Here is a 27,196-nt window from a genome sequence, read left to right on the forward strand (position 1 = left end):
TCCTAAAAGACTCTATTACCTTCCAATAGTGTCACAGATGTGGTCCAAGGACTCTGAACATGGCCTGTGGTAGACATTGCAAATTCAAACCATAAATCTTTAGTTACTCATAAAGTTTGCTATATTTTCTACAGGCTAACTGTACTACACAAATATAATTAAGACTGATTTTGCATTTTGTTAAGTGTATATTGTCATTGGGACTTTCAAAGTGTATAGATTGTCATTTATTTTGTTGACCACTAGGTGGTGCAGTTTACCAATTTATTATACCCAACCTATAAACAATTAAAGTAGAGATCTTTTCTTTAGTTGATTGCTTAGAAATCTAAAAAAGAAAAAAAATGTAAAAGACCCATGATGCAGTCATTTTGGCAAGGCCTGGATTAGAACCCCAGCTTCCTGAGCTCTCATTCCCCACCATATTCATATTTGGAAAAAATTAGTCAAAAATAAGCTCTTATTGATAATGAGATTTTTTTCCAAAAACAATAATAAATAAATACTTTACTTAAAATCCCCCAAAAGGTTTTACTATTGAACCTTTTAAAGGTATTACACTAACATCTTCAATTTTATAAAAATACTATTTTAGTGAGTTTCATCAGTTAGTTTATACAGTCTTTTGTTGTAAGACGTGTGCAGAGTCTACAAGTTCAAACCAGTCCAAAGAAAGGATACAAACAAGGAAATTAATGCATTCAAAGTAGATGTATGGTTGTAGGGGCAATGTGGTCAGTATCTTCCCACCAAAAAGCAGCATGAACACAGCTGTAGGTGAACACTGTTGGCCTTCTGCAAAATTTTAAGACACAACAAGATGATATTTGTATAAAGCACTGTTGCCAAGTTATACCTTAAGAAACATTAAAATCATTTTGCTTTCTTTGATAAACTCACTCAGCATGTATGAGATATAGCAATTGCTGTTAAATGCTAATTAACTGCCTTGTTACATTTTTTAACGTCTAGGTACAAAAGTCAAGAAATAAGCAAGTGCGAGAGTTATTCTCAGATGGCTTTAGCATTCATCATGCCGGGATGCTTCGGCAAGACAGAAATTTGGTTGAAAATTTGTTCTCAAATGGGCACATCAAAGTCCTGGTTTGCACAGCCACCCTAGCCTGGGGTGTCAATCTCCCTGCACATGCCGTCATTATTAAGGTAGGAGCCTACCTCCCTTTGCACATGGATTTGTGTGTCTGTTAAAGCAAGCCCCGGGATTGATTTATTTACAAAAATGTGGTGATTTGTCTGTTTCATTGACTGAATGCTGTTTTAGCCAGAATTACTTCCTCCAGTAAAGTCTAGTTTATATTGCAGAATTTAACTCTCTCCTACCTGATGAAGGGATTATTTAAAGTACACTTTTGAAATCTTCCCATATTTGCCCAATTTCAGGTTCCAGCTCTTCAGGATTATGTGTGTGTGCTTATGTAAATTTTATTAACTTTTCCTCATCTAGGGAACACAAATCTATGCTGCCAAAAGAGGCTCCTTTGTTGACCTTGGAATTTTAGATGTCATGCAGATATTTGGCCGAGCCGGACGACCGCAATTTGACAAATTTGGGGAAGGAATCATTATAACCACACATGATAAACTCAGCCATTACCTCAGTTTGCTCACTCAACAAAACCCGATTGAGAGTCAGTTTCTGGAAAGTCTTGCAGATAACCTAAATGCAGAGGTAAGAACTTGGAAGTAAAATGTCGAGAAAGGTTGAATTGGTTGTTTATTTGTAGTATTAGGGCTATCGTGTTTGGCAAGAGACAAAATAGCGACTGTTGAGAGGTCTCAGTTAATAATGGTGCTCACTGCCCTCACAAAAGACCTGGGTTTGGTTCCGAACCACACCAGGAAGCTCCTGACTGCCCTCAAAGGCCAGCCCCAAGGAACCTGGCACCTGCTGGTGGCTTTTCTGGCATCTGTTTGCTTGTGCACATAGACAGATACACACACACAAATACACTTGAAATTTCATCTTTAAACATAGAGAAAATTATAGGGTAAATGGCAGAATGTCGTGTAATTCACAGCAGTGTAAAATATTCACAAGACACACAGGAAGTTGTTGCTAACCATGAGATTTGTTCTGTATCAGAAATCTAAGCTAACTTACAGAGGTTAGGGAAATACATAGCAATAGTTGCAGTGCGTATTTGTATTTTGCTTCTCTAATAAAGTTTTATTTGATTTATAAAGTTACTTTATTAGATCATTTGATAGCTTCATTATAAAAATTTTATACAAATTATATAAAACTGAAATTTGAACTTGAGTATCACAGTTTGTTTCGTGTATGTGTTTATGCAGTTTCTGTGTTCAAACCTAACTGATCTCGGCAGCTTGAATATCTAACATCTTAACTTCTTAACTGGCAAAGAGTATAGACAATTTTAACAATTTAGAATATATATGTCAGATTAACTTTTCAGTTTTCACGGCATTCTTAATTATTGCCATGGTATTCTGTACTTTCCTATGCCAGTTTCCTTTCTTAGGCTGAAGTTGTCTCAGTTATTTCAGTAGCTTCTATGTGAGCATGAATTAAATGACCTACTCATCATCACAGTGCATGCTAGTCCTATACATGTACTTGTTAACGGACACCCTGCCTGTGTTATCCATGTCTCCTCTCTGCAGTGTGAAAAGCAAATGGATACAGTTCTTTGTTAAGAATAGTAGCCAAGGAGGATCAGAACTCCTGGAAGCATAGTGAAGTGGCATCCAAAGAGCTGCATGTGGTGCTGGAGGGTTCAGAGGGAGAGAATACACTGGGGGCCAGGGTACTGCAAAAATAAAAGAAGATGAGCAAAGCTTTGTGAAAGCTCTAAGTTGGGTATGGTTGGAGGTTAGAGAAGGAGGCATGAGGGCAGGTAGACAGGCAGATAGCCAGTGGGAAAGACGTTCGTGCCAAATCCTAAGGACTTGAGTTTGTCCCTTTGTTCCTCAGGACCCATGTGGAAGAGGGAAGTAAGTAACTACTGCACATTATCTCTGACCTCCACATCTGTGTCATGGCACACCCGATACATGCAGATACACAGTAATAAAAGTATTTTCTACATGAAACAGGGACAGTAATGAAAGACTCTGTTTTGACTAATTTCTTGACTCCAAAGATGATCTATAATACTCAGTTTCAGTCCTTGTTGACTGTGATTGAATAATCTTAATAGCTGGGTATAAATAACTTACGTGTCTTGTGAGCATTTACTTATTTTTCAGTCCTAGTGCCCAGGGATGTCCTGGGATATCTCTAGCATCTCAGGATCACTTGAAGTTGACTTTTGAAAACAGTCTTCAAACACACAGGCCCATTAAATCTAGTTTATTGTATAGAGCTTATATTTGTCCCATCTTAGATAAAATGTAGTAAGTTAAACTGAATATATTTCCTTGTATTGGTTCTTTACTTTTTCCCATGATGTAGACTAAATATTTTTTTTTAAATATCAGCAATAGTTTCTCTGACTTTTACGGTGCAAACGAGTTTGTGCTAGCCGATGTTTATGTCCCCTTGACACAGCTAGAGACTTAGTTTGAAACAGGGAAGCTCAGCTGAGGAAATGACCTCACCAGAAGGACTTATGGACAGTAAGGAGGCCCAGTTCACTGTGGGTGGCACCATCTCTGAGTTGTTGTCTTGAGTGCTGTAAGAAAGCCATTAAGCCATCAAGAGCAAGCCAGTACATGGCTCTCCTCCATGGCCTCTGTGCCAACTCCTGCCCCAGATTCTTTCCCTGACTTCTGTGGATGATGGATCATAAGCTTAAGAGAAAATAAATCCCCTCCTCCCCTAGTTTCTTTGGTTATGGAATTTTATCACAGCAGCAGCCATCCCAATGAAGACAGATTTCTATGTAACTTTATTTTAAAGTTCGTGGAGTCTGAATTTTAGTCAACTTAGAACTAATATCTTTGACCACTTTTTAAGTAGTAAACCCAAGTGCTTTTGTAAGTATTCAGGAAATACAAACTGAATCAAACACTGTTCTTATCGTTTAGAACAATAGAATAGCTTCAGTGAAACTAGCCATACTCTGAGAATCAGTCAATAATAGTTCATATTTTCATCACTAACTTCTTAATAGATACACCATTTTCAGAAATGTCATCTCACTATGAACATAATTCCATTTTGATACATAAAAGACATCCATAATTTGTAATTTTTAGCCTTTGTAGTGAGGTGTAATAACTGCTAAATTTTTTTTACCTTAGTCTACTGAAATTTCTTTTCAAATTTCCTGATGATAATACAAGTTGAATATGAAATTAATTCTGGTAAAACTGTAAATCAAACATGAATCATTTTATAGCATGAATCCGCTATATTATTAACATTATGGATTTGTGTTTACCACATCTTTGTTAAACCTCAGCATTAGCAATGATTAATGCAAAGATCAAATTAAACTAGAGGAAGAATGTTGCCTCTAATGGCTGTGACATAAATATAGTTTTAATTAATTAGGCAAATACATTAAGTATAATTTGAACATAAATGCTTTATATATATCCTTGTTCTTTGATATCTCATAACTCCATAACTGAAAGGTCACAAGTAGATTCTCTTTATTATAAGGCCAAGCGAGTTTGCACTGAGAGAAAAGCTAGCGTTTGAGGCTTCTTTACAAGTTTTCAGAAGATAGCACTAGCCTTCTACTCTCTTCTGTAAACCTCCCTTTCAATCTCAGCCTTTCTTTAAAGCTAGGATACTTTTCCTATAGTGTAGTATTTATTCTTCAGAAGAGTTCTATACATGCTATGTAGATACTAATTATACATATACCCAGCTTATGGATAACCATGTTTTCCCATCCTCCTGATTATTCTCCTGCAGAAGTCCTTTGCCCTAGAAAGGCATTTCTGTGACCTTATTGCCACGGAGGCCAGTCTTTTATATTCCTTTTTGTTTGTTTTTATTTTTTTATTTATAAAATAGTACTCTTGTTGGCTTGTGAAAAATCTATTACATTCCCATTCTACTTTGATATGCAGCACATACCACAATTGATTTACCGTAGTCCCTTGACACTCAGCCTCATATGCTTACTTCCAGCCTTAAAATAAATGAGTTGTGGGATACATTTTTTATGTATTATAAGGCGTGTGTGTGTGTGTGTGTGTGTGTGTGTGTGTGTGTGTGTGTGTACACATACATGATTATAAACTTGCTTATTTAGGTTTTATATGTTTTAACCAGTTTTCAAGGTATACATATGATGCAAATAATCAAAATATCCTTACATATTAAACTTTGATCTATCAATTAGGTGTGAAGTATAAGTCATATATCTGTTTCCAAATGGGGTAAGTTATATTTTCTTTAGTGGACTTTATAGTGTAACGTTTTCACCATTCACACATCTAATATTTGAAAACCATTGTTGAATGTGAATACATTGTGAGGTAAGGAGTTGAGCTTGGAGTAGTTATCCCAGTGGTTATGGGTTTCAGCTTCGTGCAGGGGACTGGCACATGGCCAAAGCCCCTGCTTTTGTGCAAGGATCTTTGTTCAGAGTGTGCAGGCTTGCTGCTGACTGGTAAGATGAATGAATACATTTCAAAGATACACCATGAAAAAGCTGTCACCAGGTGGCAGCTCATATTTACAGGACACTTTTCATTTCAGCCACGAGGTGGCGATAAAGGACTAGCCTGGTAATATCATGAACTATGAAATGAGCATGTATTTTCCTGTACGGTGTCTTTCCTTCTGCAAATGATTACGATTTTCATTACTTGAGCAGATGAGTGATACCTGCGCCCTCCTTCTTTTCAGAGGCAGCAACAGCAGGTCACTCATGTTAGTTTACTGATGAAGCTTATTTTGCATTTTACAAATCTTGATTTCTTTTATGTTAAAATGATATATGATCGTAAGAAAAATAGTTCATACTTCATAAGACATTACGCACACACACCACACACAGTTAGTTAGTTAGTTGTTAGTTAGTTAGTTACACACACCCATACACCACACAGTTAGTTAGTTGTTAGTTAGTTAGTTAGTTAGTTAGTTAGTTACCTGAATAGGAAGAGTATTTTATTGGGCATAGAATAGGAAGGGAGTGGGTTGGGGAACACCTGGAATACTGCCTATATCAAAATCTCTGACGTTAGAGAGAGTCAATGTCTGATTTTTACTCATTATCAAACTAGTTTCTATTTATATTTTTACTAATTTTATTAACTTTTCAAAGGACTATTTCAAGACAATAGTGTATAAGGCTCAGTGTCAACAACTGAACTGTTTAAAAGTCTTTTTGGAGACCATAAGGGTTAGTGGAGGAAAAGGACGGTGGGCGCGGTAGCAGTGTGAAAAGTAAGGTTTGCAGAATAAAACAAGTTTAAGTCAGCGCTGCAGCTGGATGCTAATACTTGGAGAATGAGAATACTGGGAATGAGAATGAGGTTCTGCACAGTAATGAAGTAATCATATGTTTTTACCACATGGATGATCGAATCGTAAGGGGAAGAAGGTTAATTGCTAACATACCATGCGTAAACTGATTTTTCTCATACCCCCATGTTCACTATTAACATCTGAAGTGTAATAAGATGTGTGTAAGCTTTTGTTTTTTGAGGAGTGGTCTTGCTGTATAGTCACTGTGTAGTTCAGGTTGACCCCACTTCCCGCTATCCTCCTGGTGTAGCCTCCTGAGGACTGTAATTATAGGCATATACAATTGTGCCCAGTGAATATGTTTAATTCTTAACTTTCCTGAACACAATTCAGTATTGGGCTATATGATATTTAATGGTTAAAGTAGTTATTAGATATCATAGATTATATATAGAAACACATAAATTATAGAAATAGTAGTTGCAGAAATTCAGACATGCAAATAGATTTCAATAAAACAACTTTCTTTTTCTTTCTTTCATTCTTTTTTTTTCTTCCAGACAGGGTTATTCTGTGTAGCCTTGGCTGTCCTAGAACTTGTTCTGTAGACCAGACTGGCCTTGAACTTACAGAGATCCACCTGACTGTGCCTACCAAGTGCTAGAATTAAGGTGTACACCATCACTGCCCTGCCAAACATATTTGGTGTTTGGTTTTTTGTTTTACACATCCAGAATAGAAACCATAAATCTTTAGTAATTGTGTAGCTCCTTACTGACTCAAATTTAGGGTTAGTGTGCTTGTTTTGCTTGCACGCGTGGGTAGGACAGTGTTAAGGATTCGATCTATGGCCTTGTATGCACTAAGCATACTCTCTACCTACATTGCCAGATAATCTACATATATATCTAACAGAATTAGGTATATAAAATTAAAATTATACGAAGTAAAACATATATGAAGTTTTTCTAGTATAAATGCTAAAATGACTTTCCTTATATTGCTTCTAAAAATTATATAGAATAAAGCTAATTAAAATTTCAGTTTCTTCAATATTCGTACCTTAGTTATCACATTCCTTGTTTTTTTTCTTCCTAAGATGGAGTAATTTATACAAGACATATCTCTTCTTATTGAATTGAACTAAGGATTTGTAGAAGAATTGCAGGTGTCAAGTCTCACACTTAGGATACTCTCCCAGAAAGCACTGTTGTTTCCAGTTGGTCTGCTAGAAAATCAAATACATCTCACACAAGTGTCTCATTAAAATTCTGTTAATGTCACTGTCTAAGAATTATTTTCTTTACACAGAGCTCATGTTAGTTGTATTTTTAAATCATTAATTGATGTTTTTTAAGCTAGTACATATCAAAAATACATTAAATGCCTTGTTGTACATTCCATGCACTTTCTGGACATAATCTAAACATTCTTTTTTTAATTATAGTTCACACATATAATTTCTTTTTGAATAATGAAAGCACTTCTTGTTTTGTTGGACTGGTTTTTCCTTATTGTTAGTGCTTTGGAAATAAAATCTTGTCACTCCTTCGCCCAGGCTAGCTTCAAACATAGGACACACTGCAGCCTCACATCCACATAGGGGCAGTGGTTGTCGCCATATTTGGCAGGACATGTCTTAAGTATAAGTGTTAATATGTATAAACCGGCTCTCTTTCTTTGTAGAAATGGTTACAGTTTTCTGTCGTGTTCTGTTTGTGTGTCTGTCCCAGTGCTAAGACTATCTGTAGAGACAGCTAGCTTTCCTTCTGTGTTCTGGGTACTTACTGCACAGAAGCAGGGAAGTACATGCACACAGTAGGACTTTGTTATTGTTCTAGTATACTTATATTAATCTTTTCAGGAAATTATGTGAAACTAAAACAAATTGAATATTAAGTGAGTTAGGAAAAAAATAACAACACAAAAATCCGTTAATACTATATAAAGATCACTCATGGGGAAAAAATCAAAACCCATAACATTGAAGAATTTCAGATTTTAGATTCATTTCTAATTCAGTTATATAAGGCAACAGTGATGTTTGGTAATGAAAATATCATGTCTACCAATTGTGCTTGCCTTTTTTTAAAAATACAATACATACCTATGTTCAAAGACTTAATTTCTGGTCAAGTAGTGTTTGCTATAATATGTGTTGGTCTTTCCTGCGTTGCTTTAATTTCTGCTGTATTTTTAACGTCCAGATTGCACTAGGAACAGTCACCAATGTGGAAGAGGCGGTGAAGTGGATGAGTTACACGTACCTCTACGTGCGGATGAGAGCAAACCCACTCGCCTACGGCATCAGTCACAAAGCATACCAGGTATCCAGCTCACTGGGAAGGAGAACCGAAGCTCAGGCTTGCTTTTAAGTCGTGTGATCCTTTCATAATGCAAAAGAAAGTAAATGTGGGTTCCTCTCACCTCACTTGAAGAGGAGTTAGGGAACTGGAAGAAAATTTCAAAGCTGTAATGTTTTTTAGAGAACACTGAGGAAAATGAAATTGTCCCTGATAATTACATTACTTTAAATCTCTTTTACCACTAATACTGTTAAATCCGTATTTATGTGCTGATGAAGCCATTTGCAGATAGATTTCCATTTGCAGTATTTTGCTATGTTTGTTTTAAACTGAAATACTAGTTTGGGAGTAAACTGGACAGGAAGAAATTTATGATGATGTTTTAATAATAGGCTTATGTTCTATATAATCTGTTCCCCTTATCAAATTGCTTTACCCTCTATTCTGAAAATTTTAAGTGGTGGCAGTGATGAGTTATCATCATAACTCTTTGGCGGCCAGGATCACTTTCATGTATCAGTGCATAGGCAGACTGAGAATTGGATGCATGTGGGGACAGCCTTTCCTCTGAGCTTTACGGTTGTGTGGTCCATATGGCTTACAGATTCCATAGGATCTTGTTTTTTCTTTAGAACTCCGTTTTTGTGCTGTAAGTGCTTCCTAATTACAGAAGAAACCCTGTTGTGGTCTAATAAAAACATTATTTCACTATCATTGTATGGATATTCACGTATGTCAAGGCAAAATTATCAAAAAATGTTTAACTCCAAATGTTTCTCCTTTCACCAACAACACACATCTGATCCTGCTACCAAAGCCAGTTCTTGGGCTTTTCTTTCATTTTCCCCTTTTCCTGAGTAGTAGATTTCATAAAATTCATACAGAAGCAACAACTAGCGCCAAGGATGCTGTCTGAAATCTGAGTTTTCGTATTTGGATTTTTCCCTGGAAAGTATCCCACTCCCTTCCTTCCTTCCATGCTGGTCTTAAGTCAGAGCATTATTTTACAGCCAAAGTGATTGGTTGCTAGATACAGGTTTTCATTAGGATACATGTAATCATAAAACACTGGATGGTCACATTACAAGTAAAAGGATTGTGACGACGATTGAGGCCATTATGAAAGCTTTCCAAAGGGGTAGAGCCTATCTTGGTGCATATGCGATGTTTTGAATGAGAAGTGTTCCCCACAGACGGCTCGCTATGTATCTGAACACTTCTCCCTCAGTCAGCGGTGCTGTTTGGAAAGGCTACAGAACAGCGATTCTTAACATGGGAGTCAAGACCATGGTGCATTTATACAATGGAATACTTCAGCTATTAAAACAAAGACGTCGTGAATTTTGTAGGCAAATGGATACATCTTTAGAAGACCTACTTTAAAATAAATGACAGCAATATTAGCTCATGATTTTAAAGATAGTTTTTATATTTTTCTACTCCATTAGAAACATTACCTTCTTGCCTATAACTAAGCAGGATCTTCGAGACTTGGCATGTGCCACACATATGAATCTGCAGGTACACATAAACATACAAGGATAACAATAGGAGTAACTTCAGAGATCGGGTTGAATATCATAATTTCTACTCCTAAAATGACTGGCGCAAGTCATGGCCACACATGCCTGTTAAACCGAGCTTCTGAGAGGCCAAAATAAGAGTTATAAGGGGGAGGCCATCCTGGAGCAATTTGTGAAATATCTCAAAAGTTCAAAGCAACATTGCATTGTAATAGATTCAACACTATAAAGAATATCCAATTTTCTTCTTTGTTTCCATTTTTATGATAACCAAAATAGTTTTCCCATCAGACAGGAAAATGCATGGACATTTATTGGAATTATTTTTGAATAATTGAATTATTTTTGAAAGGATAATGTGAATTTAGTTTTGTGGATCTTTATTGGGCAAGAGCACTCTCACCACCATTTCCCCATGAAATGCTAATAATAATCCTCTTGAAATAGTAATATGGCTCAATAATTTTAAGACCCTATTTGTTTTAGCAAAAAAAATTATATCTACCTTTAAGTATTTGTTATCGGGAATTCTGCAGATATAACTATCTTAGATTCTAGAATATTTAAAGAAAATGTGTAAATCGATAACATGTGGTTTTTAAGCTTAGTAATCTTTTCTAACTTTTTCTCAAACATTAAAATATACATACATACACATATAAAAATTAAATCAGTATATCGAAAGGACATCTGCAGTCCTGTGTTCATGGCAGCAATTTTGCAATCGCCAGGAAGTGACCACAGCTCATCATACGTCCACCAGCTGAGATGGACAAGGAAAATGTGTTCTGTACATACACTGAGTAGTATTGGTCAGGAAAGGAAATCCTGTCTACTGTGACTACATCCCTGGAATGAGACCGTGGGACAGATTAAATGATACAGACATAGAAAGACAACTGCCACATAAGATTCTCACATGTGAACATAGAAACCCAGACTTCCATCGTGATTCCAGAAGCTGAGAAGAGCCGGACTGTGGAAAGTCTGGTCAGTGTGAACTGAGTTACCACTATTTATAAAAACGGTAATTTCCCCGTGTTTTAGAACCACGAGTGATCACAGATAACACCAGCATGCTCTACTGCTATTCTACAAAATGAGCAAAAGGGTTTGTCACAGAGAAGTGGTACATCTTTAGAGAGATAGACATTTTTAACCACTGCCAAATTGTGTGTTAATAAAATCAGCATATACTATACCTTTAACTTGTGCCATTCTTAAAATGAACTTAATTTCAATCTAAACTGTCATAAAAGCATGTTAATTTCTGTGAGCAGGCACGTGCACTGACTTTCTAAAGACTTTGATACTTTTGCATGTATTTGTTCTCTTTCTTCCGTGTAGATGGACCCAACGTTAAGAAAGCACCGAGAACAGCTCCTCATTGAAGTTGGACAAAAGCTGGATAAAGCTAGGATGATTCGCTTTGAAGAACGAACTGGCTATTTTTCTTCCACTGATTTGGGTAGAACTGCCAGCCACTACTATATTAAATACAACACCATTGAGGTAATGTCCTGAATGGAACAAATAGAGCAATATCTTCATTTCTAGATTTAAATAGTTTCTAGTCTTCAGTATATGCTGATAATGCAAAATAAGAAAAGCAGTTAATAAAGCAAAATATATTTATTTATACTAATTCAATAATACCCTCAGAACTAACAACATAGAACATTAAATAATCTGGGTTCTTTGCCAACCAGTCCGTGAACTTCTACAGGATATAGAGCATACTCTTAAGTCCTAAGGATGAATGCCAGATTATATTAAATGGGAAATGGTAGTATTCTGCCTGGATTGGTGTCATCTTGACATTAGCTAGAGTCATCAGAGAGGAAGGAGCCTCAGTTGAGGAAAAGCTTCCCTGAGATCCAGCCGTAAGGCCTTTTCTCAATTAGTCATCAGTGGCCTGGCTCATTATGGGTGGTGCCATCCCTTTGCCAGTGTCCCTGGATTCTATAAGGAAACAGGCTGAGCAAGCCGTTCAGAACAACCCTCTATGATCTGGATCAGCTCCTACCTCTAGGATCCTGCCATGTTTGAGTTCCTTTCTTGATTTCCTTTGATGAGGAACAGTAATGTGGGAGTGAAAGCTGAATAAACCCTTTCTTCCTCAACTTGCTTTTTTTCTCATCATAGTGTTTCATCACAACAATAGAAACCTAACTAAGATAAATATCTGAATGGTTTTTTTTAAATAAAAAGTAAAAGAAAATTTTTCATCTTACTAAGAAACAGTGGGTAGAGTTAAAATAGCTCACCAGGACAAACCGACTGTTGCAGCTTGAGGAATTTTGAAGGTTAATATTTTAAACATACAATGGAAACTTACTACCTTTTTCAGTATTTCTCTCTCTTTTTTTTTAGTGAATGGTTCTGGGTGTGGGGTCTCATTTTTGTGGCCAGTTTCTAAATACAAATAAATGACTCCCAACTCTGCATCCCAGGTGCCGGGTACTAGGCATGTGCCAACATGTTTGACTTACTTACTGCCTTTATATCTGCGTGTGTTGGAAAGTTACAGTGATCATTCATGAGAAAACTTAAATTTGTTTTATTTATGGTCATGTCGTGAATTTTATATTGATTTTTTTTTGTTTGGGACTTCCATAAATATTTTTAATATAAAAAGAAATCATTCCAGTTAGATTTCTTCAAATGTAGAAGCACCAGTTTATATGAAATGTAGTTTTTGTACCATTACATTTTTTTTATACATAAAACAGGTCTTAGAAAGTACTAGTTGGTCCCTGTATTTTCCAAAATAAACTTTATATTTGCATAACAGTTAGATTTCTTTAAATCATTTGACATTTGTTATCTTACAACTGTGATCTGGGAATTCTTCAAGCAAGTTGCCAGCCGTTCGCTTTGTGCATCACGCATTGATCAGCTGCTCGTTTTCTCTGTTGCACAGTTTTTCTTGGATGTCTCCTCGTTAATAAGCCAGTGCGTTAGCAGTTCTCCCAGAGCTGGCATCTTTCACCTTCATCCTGTATGCCCTCTACCTGCTTTTCCTCGTCTAATTTCACCGATAAAAATATGGGAATCATCAGATTACTGTTTCCTACTAATTTCTCTGCAGTGTATATGATATATGATTAATTTAGTATTTGTGAATGATATAGATTTCTATATACACAGACAAATGTTTTGATGAACACATTTTAGACATGTAATGTAGATTTTGCTTGATAACTGCCTTTATCTTTTTGCTCTTATAGATCTTCTAACTCTGATCATGTCTATAAAATGAGAATTTGGAGTACTGTACAACAAATATCTGTATGGTTTAGGGCTCCATTTCTCTAAGTTTGTGCAATTTAGAATAGGATCGGCAACTTAAGAATGCTTCATTGAACTTCTAATTTTAATCAAATATTTATTCTGACAGACATTCAATGAACTCTTTGATGCACACAAAACAGAAGGTGATATCTTTGCTATTGTCTCCAAAGCTGAAGAATTTGATCAAATTAAGGTAAGATATCTTGAGGTTAGAATTAAATATTATTAAGTACATAAATTAATTTATCAGCTTGTAATTAATTGCTATTTCTCAACATAAGAATTAAGCATCATATTACATTTGGAGTATCAATACATCAAAAATGTCCACTGTCCTAAAATTATATCTCACAACATTTGTTGCTTTTGCCATAAATCAATAATGTAGATTTTATAGTATTAAAAATATCAAATGAAACAGTGACAGTAGTCCATGCCTTTAGCCCTAGCATTTAGGAGACAGAGGCTGAGGATCTCTGAGTTTGAAGCCATCGTGTCTCTATAGCAAGTTATAGGCCAGCAAGTTACACAAAGAGGTTATGTCTCAGAGAGGTGTAGGGGGAAGTAGGAGAGAGAAACTATTAAATAGTATCAGTCGGTAGCTTTTGAACTATTAAAATGCAAAGTTCATTGAAGAAAATACAAAATACGTGCGTGGTTAGATTTAAATTTGAATATTTCTGCACTATCCATATTTTAATTTAATCTCATTAACAGTAAAAACTTCAATACCTTGAACATCGTACTTCACAACTTTAAGTTGTGAATGTGTTATGCCTTATAAAAATATGTGACTATAGTGAATGTATTTGAAGATAATCAAGTTTGCCCTAATCCAGTTGGGCAGAGGTTTAACTCTCATCAAATAAAAAATGAAATCTCATCAAATGAAGGATGATAAGGTCAGATGATTTAATTTTTATGGCATAGCAAATTTTTATATGTCAATTGCAACTTTAATATTATGAATAGTAAGGTGTAATTGTGTCAGCTTCAAGACAGATGATTCATATTGTATTTTACAACTACCTTGTGCAAAGTAATATTTTCACCACTACAAAAAGAAAGCATCACAAAGTGGAAGCTTGTACAAACATAAAGTGAAGTTTAATTTGAACAAGAAACTGTTCATTAATTTAACTAAAGTATTACTATAAAAACATTAATTCTTCTAGGTCAGAGAAGAAGAAATAGAAGAATTAGATGCCTTGTTAAACAATTTCTGTGAACTCTCAGCTCCAGGAGGTGTGGAAAATAGTTATGGGAAAATAAACATCCTACTTCAGACCTACATCAGCCGAGGAGAGATGGACAGTTTCTCCCTCATATCAGATTCCGCATATGTTGCCCAGGTAAGAATCATAGTCCCTTCCCGTTCTGCTTTGAAGCTTACTGTTGAATATGCTTTAATAAATATATCTCATTCTACGATTGTTTTGCTAGGTCTCTCTTTGAAAACACATAATCTTAACAGGTATTGTAGCACACAGCTTAGGGGGACCTCTGAGTTCAAGGCCAGCTAGAACTATATAGTGAAGCCCTGTCTGATTTTAAAAAAAACAAAACAAAAAACCCTAGTGATCTTCTCTGCCACTGATACTTAAAAGGTGAGCTTTGAAAGGCAACTATTCCCTAAACTACAGCTCATTTACTTTTTTTTTTTTAAGATTTATTCATTTATTATATATAAGTACACTGTAGCTGTCTTCAGACACACCAGAAGAGGGCATCGGATCTCTTTACAGATGGTTGTGAGCCACCATGTGGTTGCTGGGAATTGAACTCAGGACCTCTGGAAGAGTAGTTGGGTGCTCTTAACCACTGAGCCATCTCTCCAGCCCTACTTTTAACCTCTTAAATTATGGTAGAAAATGAGGTAAAGCACCATAGTTCTTGTATTTGCTATTCGCCTTTCTAATAGACAGAGCCCATAAAGCAAAGCATGTATTTTTTTTTCTTCCTAAGTGTTTATTTGTAATATATTTTGAGTAACGCCTTCCTAAAGTGATAAAAATTGAAACAAAATCTTATTTAGAATGTATGACTTTTTGTCACATTACACTTCAGACACACACACACAGAATAAGACAGAGAGAGAGAGAGAGAGAGAATATGAATATCTCACTGTACAGCCCTACCTTACCTGAAAATTAGTTATGTGAAACAGTCTGTGGCCATAAAAAAATAATTCACACAGATCCTCTTGCCTCTGCCTCTCTTTCCCTGCACTGGGGGGGGGTGGGGTACCACCACTCTTGCCTTTTGTGTGCATAATTTTTTTTCAAATTTACATAGAAAAAGAACATTTATATGTTACATGAATATTAATGGTCATGAGTATTCAGGAGGGCTTTGAAATAGCTGAAAATGGAAGATATGTAAACACATGAACTCAGGTATATTGGTAAACAGTTTGAATGTATATATTAATTTAATCATTCTAGCTAAAAATCCAGATAATAATGTCACAGATTATATAAAAGGAAAAAAATGCAAACGTTTTCAAGTTCTCCAAACCCCCATGTTTCTATAAGATTCAGGTTTCTGTGACGGTAAGGTATGTCTGGCACTCAGGCTGTGGATCTGTGTTCAGTCTCTGGAACCCACCTGCTCTCAGTTGCCCTACAGTGTGTAAGCACACGCGCAGGTGCACACATGCGCACATGCACACACACAAACACACACACACACACACGCTCTCAGCTGCCCTATGACATGTACACACACACGCACACACAAGCATGCACACACACACACACATGCTCTCAGGTGCCCTATGACATGTACACACACAAGCATGCACACACATGCTCTCAGGTGCCCTATGACATGTACACATACACAATCAAGTACTTGGCCGGTTATGCATTCAAATAAATGTTACATGTTTAAAAATAATGACCCTGTGTCTGTTATTTGAAGCTGCACGGATCGCTTGCTTTGCATAATTATCATCACCTTTATTATGTTATTTCAGATCAAATGTTTGTGCCAAGTGTATATTTTTCTTTTTACAAGAACAAATGAGAATGAAGTAGTAAAATTTGTTTTGGTAGTTATAATCATGAAAATTTTATTTCATTGCACTCGGGAACATAGTAAGACATATTTCTGCAATTTCTAATGAATATCAGCACAATTCACAACTATCTAAATATTGTTTAAGAATTCAATACTGAAAACATAGTTTCTTAGAAACAAATGCCCATTTTCTCTGAAGAGTAAAGATGCATTGGCATTGGGAATATTTAATCTGATTCAGTTCTTAGTATGATGTTGTCTAGATTGAACACTCTTCCTTCTCACATATAAAAGCCGATAGGTAAGTCAAAGCCCCTAGGTTTTCTACTGTAAAAACAGTCTGCCAATTTTACCCATTTACATACAAATTTGTGACTTCATATTTCTTTGTAGCCTTATAAAATTTTATTGTCCTTCTGTAACGTTTTCATTATTCATTCACCAGTTGATTGATAAGTAAACCAGTTCTGTTTTCTGGCACTTGAACAGAGGAGCAGTGAATATGAATGTAAAGCCTCTATAGTCGGATGCAGATTTCTTGGCATATGTCAGTGTAGTGAGTCGTATGGGAATTTGCTTTCTTGCTTTTTGAGAAACTCCATAATGATTTCCTTAATGGCCACACCAGCTTGCACTCCAACCAATAGTGAATAAGGTTCCTTTCACCCATATCTTCACAACCACTTTTAATTTTTAAAGAGAGGGTTTCTCAAGATAGCTCTGGATGTTCTGGAACTCACACTGTAGACTCAGTTGACCTCCAGCTCAGGGATCTCCCTGCCTCTTCCTCCCAGCTGCTAGAATTAAAGGCATGGGCCACCATGCCTGGCTGGCTGCCATTTCATTTGATGACACCAATTATGACTTGGATTCTAGTTTTAGCCTTAACCAGAGAGGCTCCTAGTCTTAGCCTTAACCAGAGAGGCTCCTCTTTGCAGTGAGCAATGGGGGATGCAGAGACTTCTGGTGTAGAGAATACATGATGATTGGGTGCTCACCCCTAAACAAGACATTCATAATGCTGCATAGGAAGCTGAGAGCAGGTTGTGGAAGAGGAGGCAGAAGGAATGTAAGAGCCTGAAGATAAGAGAAAAGGCTATGGGACACTGTCTGGCATGACAAAGCCATTAAAATCTTGATCTCATAGTAACTGCAGTGCCTCCTTTGAGCTTAAATCAGTCTGAGCCTGTCATCTATTAAGTAGTAATTAGGGAAAGCCCTATTTAACCCTACACTTTCCTGATGGGCTCTTAGCTACTATTGGAATGGGGAAAGGGCAGTCGTTGTCTTCAGTGAACCCACATTGGAGCCCACTAGGCTCCATTGGACAGTTCCAAGCGCACAGGCATTTTCATGGTCCTGCTTAAGTTCAGTGGGTCACTAAACACATGACGTGACTGTGGGAAAGGGTCGTTCAGGAAGAGAGTGTTGATAGAATAGGAGACAGGGATGGTAAGAGTAACCACAGTATACATGTTTGGACTTATCAAAGAACAAATTTAGTAAAAATTACCATTTAAAAATAAACATTTAATCATCTCTAAAGTTAATGATAAAGGAAGGCAACAAAGCAAATGGGGTCAAGATTTCATGGTAGTTTTTAAAAAGTTATATATGTCAATCAGTTTGGTTACCACAGACCACTGAGCTTTTAAGGTTGAATAGAGTTTTTTTTGTTTTGTTTTGTTTTGTTTTGTTTTATTCCTGGCAGCAAATAGATGCTGACACCAAATAGGTATATAATATTGCTCATTATTCCAAACTTCGGTCTGTCAAGCAGTAAGTTCAGAATATTACTATCAATGACACTTTGTATGCAAACTAAATGAGTGCTGTATTTGTAAAGCTAGTTATAGTGTTTGTATCATGGGGAGCCACTGGGATTGCACATCGCATGATCCACTCACCAGTATTTCCTTGTCACCCTTTCCTCATGAGTGTCTCCCCTGGCTGAAATAAAAATCTTCCTGAATTCGTCTTAGGGACATGTCAGCCTGTCTCTCATATTTCTGCCACTCGAACAGCCCCTCATCTGCCTTGTTTGCCTTTTGTCTCTTCCTCTTTCTTTCTTGCTTAGAGGGTGTGGAGCAGAGCTTCCTAATGTAGAAATCGGCTACCCTCTGAGGGTTTAGTAAGTGACATGCACACAGGAGTAATGTGACTATTCCCATTCTAAGTGAGAATAATTAAGATTATATAAGGACAGTTGTTCATAATTCAAGTATGTGGCTTGATTTCTCCTTCTGACTCTAGTTGGGATGATAAATTTATTGACATTTAAAAGTGTGTTATCAATCTGTCTTCCTCTTTTGTTCTTCAGAATGCAGCTAGAATTGTCCGTGCTCTCTTTGAAATTGCACTGAGGAAACGTTGGCCTACCATGACCTACAGGCTTTTGAATCTTAGTAAAGTCATTGACAAGAGACTCTGGGGTTGGGCTAGCCCTTTGAGACAATTTTCTGTGTTACCACCACACATCCTAACAAGATTAGAAGAAAAAAACCTTACAGTGGATAAACTCAAAGACATGAGAAAAGATGAAATAGGTAAGAAGGTAGCAAAAAATCTTTATAGATACATAGAAAATATATTGGTTAGTATATAAGTATGCCGTAATTCCAAATTAAGATATTGTTGACAATATTTATGAAATCACTTTTGCCTAAGCTAAATAAAACCATCTTTTCAGAGTCTGTTAAGTAACTTGACTAAATTAGCAATTATAATGGAGTATATATATTATTCAATGTTTAATTATTTTATACATAGACTCTTACTCATAAATGATGAGAATCATTTGAAGATGGCCATTCACAATTAATTCAATATTAAATTAATTTAAATAAATTTTGTCATATATCAGTAGTTTTATGTTTTTTTATTTTTAAATTTTAATATTATGATGGTAGCTGAGTAGCCAAATAGTGGACCACTAGAAATCCTCTGCATTAGCAAAGTTAAAACAAATAAGAATTTGTTAACATAAGCTTTGAAGTTCACCAGAGTTTAGCAATCTTAATTACACAGTCCACATTTTTAAGCCCAGTTGATATAATTCTGTCCATAGAATATGTGTTCATTTTCCACATAATATTGAAAAATTCTTGACACACATATTTCTGTGAGCTTTAACTTTTTATTGCAATGTATGCACTATAAGCAGGAAGTACTTCATTCCTGAGTAGTGTGAATACTGTCCCTGCAGGGAGCTGTGCAGACTGCACACTACAAGGACTGCTGCTGTCGGCATCCCAGGGTTATTATGAGAGACTAAGAGCTTTTTTACACTTACAAGAAGATTTTGATAGAATTATAACAGGAAAACATGGATTAAATGAAATGTTATCGTTAAAATGGGAACTTGAGCATATATAGTAAATGTGTATTTTTTAAATAGGATTATCAACTTTAATTTCAGAATTATTTAAGGTTGAATGAAGTATTTGAGCCAACAATGTGTGACCTTCAAAAACTTTAAGAGCTAAGATAATCTTGATAATAGAAAATATACTCTAGTTACGCTTGCTAAAATTAGCCGCATTTATGTATAGTCAGTTATTTATTTTGTAATGTCCTGCTTCCATACATATCTGTATTTTACAATGATTATGAAAATAAGTATGAGTAGTTAAATTATACTGAAAGATTCTAATTTATATCGTACCTTTATATTTTCAGGAATTGGATATGGATGAGTGACTTGTGTTTGATTTTACTGAAACATTTCCATTATTGTATAAAGTTCTGAAATAGACCTTAAATAAATGAATGACTATTTTCCCAAAATGCTCCTAATTCCATACTGTGTTATAAAGTGAGTTAGAAAGAAGTGAGTTTCTTTACAGTTGTTCAGACAGTATCAAGGCTCTGAAGTTTTCAGAACCTTATTAATACCTAAAGAAACCTTCATACTGGCTTCCTATGCTATGAATTGCTAATTCAAGTTAACTATTACAAAATATTCAAACATGCCAGGTCAAGAATGTCAGCTATTTTACATAGCAAATCATAAAACAAGCAGTAAAATCGCCTTCTCTTAAATCTCATTTACAAGTCAGATTATTCGGGTCACACTTTTTTCTATGTGATACTTTCCTTTCAGGTCACATTTTGCATCATGTGAATATTGGACTGAAGGTCAAACAGTGTGTTCATCAGATTCCTTCTGTTACAATGGAAGCTTCCATTCAGCCCATCACACGGACTGTCCTCCGAGTCTCACTGAACATCTACCCTGATTTCTCTTGGAATGATCAGGTAGAGATGCAAAGACCTAAATCCATTTTAGTAGAGACACTCAAGTGTTTCTACTGCATGCTCACCAAACCTGCTTGTAGCTGTCCCAAATGCATGTGGGAAATCCCTGTCTGTCTGTCTGTCTGTCTGTCTGTCTGTCTGTCTGTCTGTCTGTCTCTGTGTGTGTGTGTGTGTGTGTGTGTGTGTGTGTGTGTGTGTTAAGAAATACATGTCTTAATTAGCAGCATTATACTAGTATAAAATGTGGTATATTGACATGTCAACAAATGAGATCTTTCGGCATCTACAGAATTTGCAGTTTCAACACGTGTTCCTCACGTGTCAGTAGATAGTTACTAGTAGTTAGTTAGTCAGTTACATGTTAGTACTCCCTAAACTGGGCCACACTTTGTGTTCTTCCACGTTCTCCTCGTAAACATTTTCACCGTTTTTACTTTGTCACTAAAGCTAGTCACTAATTTGATATTCTGTTTGCTAACAGACATTTTTAAATATCAGTATTATAAAGTTGCCATTACCTCTTTTTCTTAAACTTCGGTCTAGTAGAAAAAAAACACTACATTTTCTTCCTTGTCATGAGTTTCCTTGATACTGAGATTCCTTCCTAAATGATACTGAAATCTAGCATTAGCCAAGATTAATAGATATTTCGTCTTTATGTCTCTGAATATGTTGTATTGTCATACACAACTCTTGTTGAAAATGTCTTTCCTTGGTTTCTCACATGCTCTTTTTTTTTTTTTCTTTTTTTTGGCAGTCCAGGTCCTTTATTTCTTTTTGTACATTAGACCACGGATTTGTATGGAATGGGTTCCAGCAGCTCAGGCTCCTTCCCGTTAGTCCTCACAAAGTGGGCTTCTCTGGGTGGCGCAGGCTGGCGCTTCAGCTGAACCCAGGTGCCCTTCTCTTTGGCTTCCTTTTTCTTCTGATCGTTCTCCTTCACCCGCTTCAGGAAGCTGTCTCTGCTCTTTGAGTGCTCGATGTGCTCAATCTGCACATTGATCCTCTTGACCAGAATCTTGCCCTTAACTTGGTTGTTTACAATGATGCCCACGGCAGGCTGGGTGACATTGTAGATGCTTCCGGTTTTGCCGTGGTAACACTTATGGGGCATGCCTTTTTGAACAGTGCCCATTCCCTTGATGTCCACAATATCACCCTTCCTGTAGATTCGCATGTTTGTGGCCAAAGGAACGACTCCATGTTTCCTAAAAGAACATATACCGAGTACCTCTCCTCTTTCCTTTTGTGTTCGTCATTTTGGCGAGTTACTGGAAGATGGCTGCCCCGGTGGAAAGGTTTTTTTTTGTTTTTTTTTATTGTTTTTTTTTTTGTTTTGTTTTTTTTTTTTATGCCCCATACATTGTTTCCTATTTAAAACCCCATATAATTTAAATCCCAACAGTAGTTGGGGCTCAGCACTGTGCATGGTATTTTTAGTGGAGAGCCTGATTCCTGGTGCCACATGAAATAGGATGCAGGCATGTCCCACAGACCCAGAACTCAGAGGGAGCTCAGACAGTAGGGTTCAGGTTCAGACCAGCCCGGGCTACTGAAGATTCTCTCCGGGCAAAGACGTGCCTGTGTTTACCCCTCATCTTACTGTAAGAATCAAGTTAAATATGAATGAATGAGTTTTATCCAGCCATGTGTTAAAACGTCACCAATCCATGCTTCTAATCCAATGTACAGTTACATAAGGCACTCAGGCTTAGGAGTCCTAGAATTTCCTAATCTATAAATATGCATAATAATAGTGAATATGTATTCTCAGATTTTCTGAGAAAAAGCAATAGTAATACAATTTCGCTTTAATGTTTTTCTAAAGATAGAATTTTATACAAACTATAAAAATATAGTTAGCCTGAAAAATCATGTTTGAAATTTTATGTTTGTTTATGGAATGAATGAGACTTTTATTAATTTGATTCTGGTAACATCCACAATAACCCTTGGGTTAATGCTCTCAGGTAGAATGTTAGCGACTTCAGCATTGGAAAACTGAACTTGAAGGAAGAAGGATAGACAATGTATAATCTTATGCAGTAAAAGATCCACAAGTAGAGTAGATGATGCAGAATGTTTCAGGGTCCAGGATCTTCTCATTTCTGATTTGTTGACACTGTTAAAGTGCTTGCCAAATGTTTTATACTTCCCTTTCCAAATATAACTATTTAGCTGAGCATGGAAACACATCCCTACTCCCTCAGCCTAGAGCGCAGATTCAGCCAGTATTTGTCATGAGCTTTTCCTCTACTTGCTATGAGGAGAATTTCATGAACTGACTCTCTTATGAGAATTAGAATTGTCCAGGGGTTGTGGTAAGAAATGAATATGGTGCAAGATTGGGCCTTGTAAAAGGAGTAAGGCTGACATGGATAAACAAAATATGGCCTATTCATCCAATGAAACATTAATTGACAACAGCAAGGCGTGAAATATTGATTCATACTGAATCAGATTAAAAAGCAAGTCATAAAAGTCTATGGTTCCATTTCTTTAAAATATTCAGAATAAGCAATCCGAATAGGCTGGTGAATACATTTGTTTCCCCTGGAGGGTGGAAAATTATACTATGGCTATAGTTGTGCAGCATTGTAAATACGTTAAGTTGCCTTTTATAGTTTGAGCAAGCTAATAAACTATATAATAGCTAGTTTAAAGAGAGGAATGTAGAAACAGCCTATGTCTGGGATTGTGGTACTTATTCCAACTGTACTGCTGCTGTTCTAGGTCCATGGCACAGTAGGGGAACCGTGGTGGATCTGGGTAGAAGATCCTACAAACGACCATATTTATCACTCGGAGTACTTTCTAGCTCTTAAAAAACAGGTAAATACATAATCATGTGGCTACTCCTTTATTTTGCTACCATGAAGAGGAAAAACGTAAAGTAACAGTTTCTGCCTCTTATGTTATTTCTCAGTGACATCACTCCATTAAAGCTTTACTTCTTACCATTTCTGCCTCTGTTGTTCTAAAGGAAGACAGTACTTAAATGTATTGTGTTGGTAATCAAAGTGATCATTGTGAACTTTAATTACAAGTTTGGTTATGTGCTCCAGGGCTGTAAATAGGAAAAGTCAGTGAAATAAGTAACCATTGGAAGTTATATACATAGAACAGTAAGCCCATTGAATCTCCTAGAGAAAACTCTTTACACATCACTGATAAAAGAATTAGTGCAGCCCTGAAAAAATGCCTGCAAGTAGCAGTATGCCAACCGCGCAGGTTGTTTTTCTATATTTTGGAATATTTACACACACGCACACACACACACACACACACACACACCCCTATGTAACAACAATTGATGAGAAAAGAGGCCATGAATTTTAAAGAGAGCAAGGAGTACATGGGAAGGTTTTGAGAGAAGTAAAGGGCTGGGGTAAATGATGTTAATTTTATTAGAACCTAAAAAAAAATCAGAATTAATTTTTAAAAATACTTATTTTCATGCAGTGCCTTTGAGTGATGTTTTGTTTGTAGTTTCATATGTTACTAAAGAGAAAAGGAAAGCTTCATGTAGAAAATCTTATGTGGACATCAGATTTATTCTTCTTGAATTCAAATGTGCTTGTTACAAGCAACTGTGGTGTTTCTCTTAAGCTACTGGGAGACTTAAACAGAAGCATTGGATAAATACTAGCATAGTAGTTAAAATCTTTAAGAACAAGTTAAGTAACTGAGTGAATAATGTTTGGGTAATTTTGATACATGAATCAAAGTGGTAGCCTGTAGGTGTGTGGTAAATAGCCCAAAATGAATATAAACTTTACATAAGAGTCTACTAGGTTCCTAACGGGAGTCACACACAAGGCGCTGAAATACCGAAGCATCTCAGCTTTTTAAATTCCAGTGCACTTCTTGTCAGTACAACTTATCTAGCTACTGCTCTCCTAACAGTAGACTACCATGACCTTTATACAGTGGTGGAAGACTCATGCTGACTTGGGACTTTATTTCGTACCAGGTTATTAATAAAGAAGCTCAACTTCTGGTATTTACAATCCCTATTTTTGAGCCTTTGCCCTCTCAGTACTACATTCGAGCAGTATCTGATAGATGGCTAGGAGCTGAAGCTGTTTGCATTATCAACTTTCAACATCTGATTCTACCAGAGAGACATCCTCCCCATACAGGTAAAGGTGACTTATTAATTTGAATCATTATATTCCTCTTGCCCAAAATTAGTTTTACTTAATGTTGAAAAGCATTTATGCTCATGCTATTCTTTGTGAAAATTCAAATTATTTGATAATATAGTTTAGAAAGATATTTTTCAGGGGAAATTATTTTTATGTACCTTGTATGTGGGAGTCAAATATGGTTTTTGTTGAATTTGTCTTTATATTTAACATTTATTACAAGCATTTGGGTTTCTCATGAGGTACTGGTGGGAAGTCTTGATACTTAGAGGTATGTAGTAAATATCTCTCTAAATCATTTAAATTCTAAGTTTTATTCCAGTTGATAGAAAAAGACACAGTTGTTTCACAAGAACCTTCCAGAAGAGCATTCAGCATGCTACTTTGATATGGCTAATGGGTTAAAAATATGTCACTGGTGTGTAAGAATTAAAGATCCTTTTTGTTGTTTGAATAGTCTCTTAGTGATTTTACAGCAGTCCCCGTTGTGTCTTCCAGAATTATTGGACCTTCAGCCTTTGCCAGTCACAGCCTTGGGGTGCAAAGCATATGAAGCTCTGTATAACTTCAGCCACTTCAACCCGGTGCAGACACAGATATTCCACACGCTGTATCACACTGACTGTAACGTCCTACTTGGAGCCCCCACGGGGTCAGGAAAGACAGTTGCAGCTGAACTCGCCATTTTCAGAGTCTTCAACAAGTATCCCACTTCCAAGGTCAGTTCAGAGTCATACTTATAGTTGATCCAGCATTTCTCTACGCTGGGGCATCAAACCTCCATAGAACCAAGGGCTTCTCATCCCATTGATGTCAGACAAGGCCATCCTCTAACACACACACACACACACACACACACACACACACACACACTCATATAGCCATGGATCCCTCCCTGTACACTCCTTGTTGGTGGTCTAGTCCCTGGGAGCACCGGGTGGTCCAACCAGCCAATGTTGTTCTTCCTATGGGGTTGCAGTCCCCCTCAGCTCCTCCAGTCCTTCTGCCAGCTCCGCAGCTGGGGTCCCTGAGCTCAGACCGATGCTTGACTCCAGACATCCACATCTGCATTGGTCAGTTACTGGCTGAACCTCCCAGGAGGAGCCACACCAGGCTCCTGTCAGCAAGAGTCTCTTGGGAATGGCAACAGCGTTGGGTTTGGTGTCTGCAGCCAGGATGGATCCCCACGTGGGGCAATCCCCAGATTGCCAGTTTTGTTAACTTGGGTCTTCTGTTTCCTGTCTTCGGTTGTTTTGGCTAAGGGACTGTTGACTCTGCTTATCTTTTCAGAGAAGCAGCTCTGTATTGCACTGATTCTTTGTTGCTTATTTCCATTTCATTAATTTATACTCTGATTTTTAAAAGAATGTCAGGAGCCATTTAAGAGAGGCAAAGGCTAGCTGATGACTTTCCTGGAGATGGCCTCCTGTTTCTGCATGGTCTGTGATGGGGGAGATTCTGAATTGCAAGTCCTTCAGAAAGATCACCTCAGCATTGATTCTTATTGCTGATATGCCTTTCCTGTCCTCGTTAACCTAGTCTTGTAATTTCTGGGCATGAGCCTACATTATTGGGTAGATTTTCTGTAGGTCAACAAAGATGTATTCTCTTGTAGTAATGCTATAGAGACAAATTGATGATTTCATAATTCTATAATGATTCTCTAGATTATACAGATAATTTTGTGCTCTCTATAGTATAAAAGCTTCAATTCTGTAAAACTTCAGGTTTTGTGGGCTAATTGTACTAGGATGGAAAGCAAATTTGGAACAAATTTATGATCAGTAAAAATCATTCCTTCTAGGATAACTCAAGGATAATATTATCTAGTTCTCCCCACTTGCCTGCAAATTCAGCGAAGTCATTGTTTTTAATAGCATAGTAGTGCTCCATTGTGTAAATGTACCACATTTTCTGCATCCATTCCTCTGTTGAAGGACGTCTGGGTTCTTTCCAGCTTCTGGCTACTATAAATAAGGCTGCTATGAACATAGTGGAGCATGAGTCCTTGTTATATGTTGGAGCATCTTTTGGGTATATGCCCAGGAGTGGTATAGCTGGGACGTCAGGTAGTGCAATGTTCAAATTTCTCAGGAAGTGCCAGATTGATTTCCTAAGTGATTTTACCAGATTGCAGTCCCTCCAGCAATGGAGGAGTGTTCCTCTTTCTCCACATCCTTGCCAGCATCTGCTGTCACCTGTGTTTTTGATCTTAGCCATTTTGATTGGTGTAAAGTGGAATCTCAGTCGTTTTGATTTGCATTTTTATGATGACTAAGGACTTCGAACAGT

At 36.8% G+C, this 27,196-nt stretch overlaps 1 protein-coding gene across 10 annotated transcripts in view; it reads left to right on the forward strand.

Moving 5' to 3' along the window:
• Ascc3 (activating signal cointegrator 1 complex subunit 3) overlaps positions 1–27,196 on the forward strand; it is a 280,053-nt gene that overhangs the window by 129,247 nt on the left and 123,610 nt on the right. For all 10 annotated transcript variants that reach the window (XR_015644791.1, XM_087597565.1, XM_087597567.1 and 7 more), the window contains 11 exon segments: positions 973–1,164; positions 1,466–1,690; positions 8,563–8,682; positions 11,532–11,696; positions 13,585–13,671; positions 14,654–14,830; positions 18,820–19,045; positions 20,602–20,756; positions 23,490–23,588; positions 24,730–24,898; positions 25,403–25,623. Coding sequence is in view for 9 of the 10 variants with exons in the window: in XM_087597565.1 (XP_087453691.1) it covers positions 973–1,164; positions 1,466–1,690; positions 8,563–8,682; positions 11,532–11,696; positions 13,585–13,671; positions 14,654–14,830; positions 18,820–19,045; positions 20,602–20,756; positions 23,490–23,588; positions 24,730–24,898; positions 25,403–25,623 (1,836 nt within the window). In the remaining variant the exon portion in view is untranslated.

Source organism: Rattus norvegicus, chromosome 20, assembly GCF_021556685.1.
Source record: "Rattus norvegicus strain SHRSP/BbbUtx chromosome 20, alternate assembly SHRSP_T2T, whole genome shotgun sequence".
In the NCBI taxonomy this organism is placed as follows: domain Eukaryota; kingdom Metazoa; phylum Chordata; class Mammalia; order Rodentia; family Muridae; genus Rattus; species Rattus norvegicus.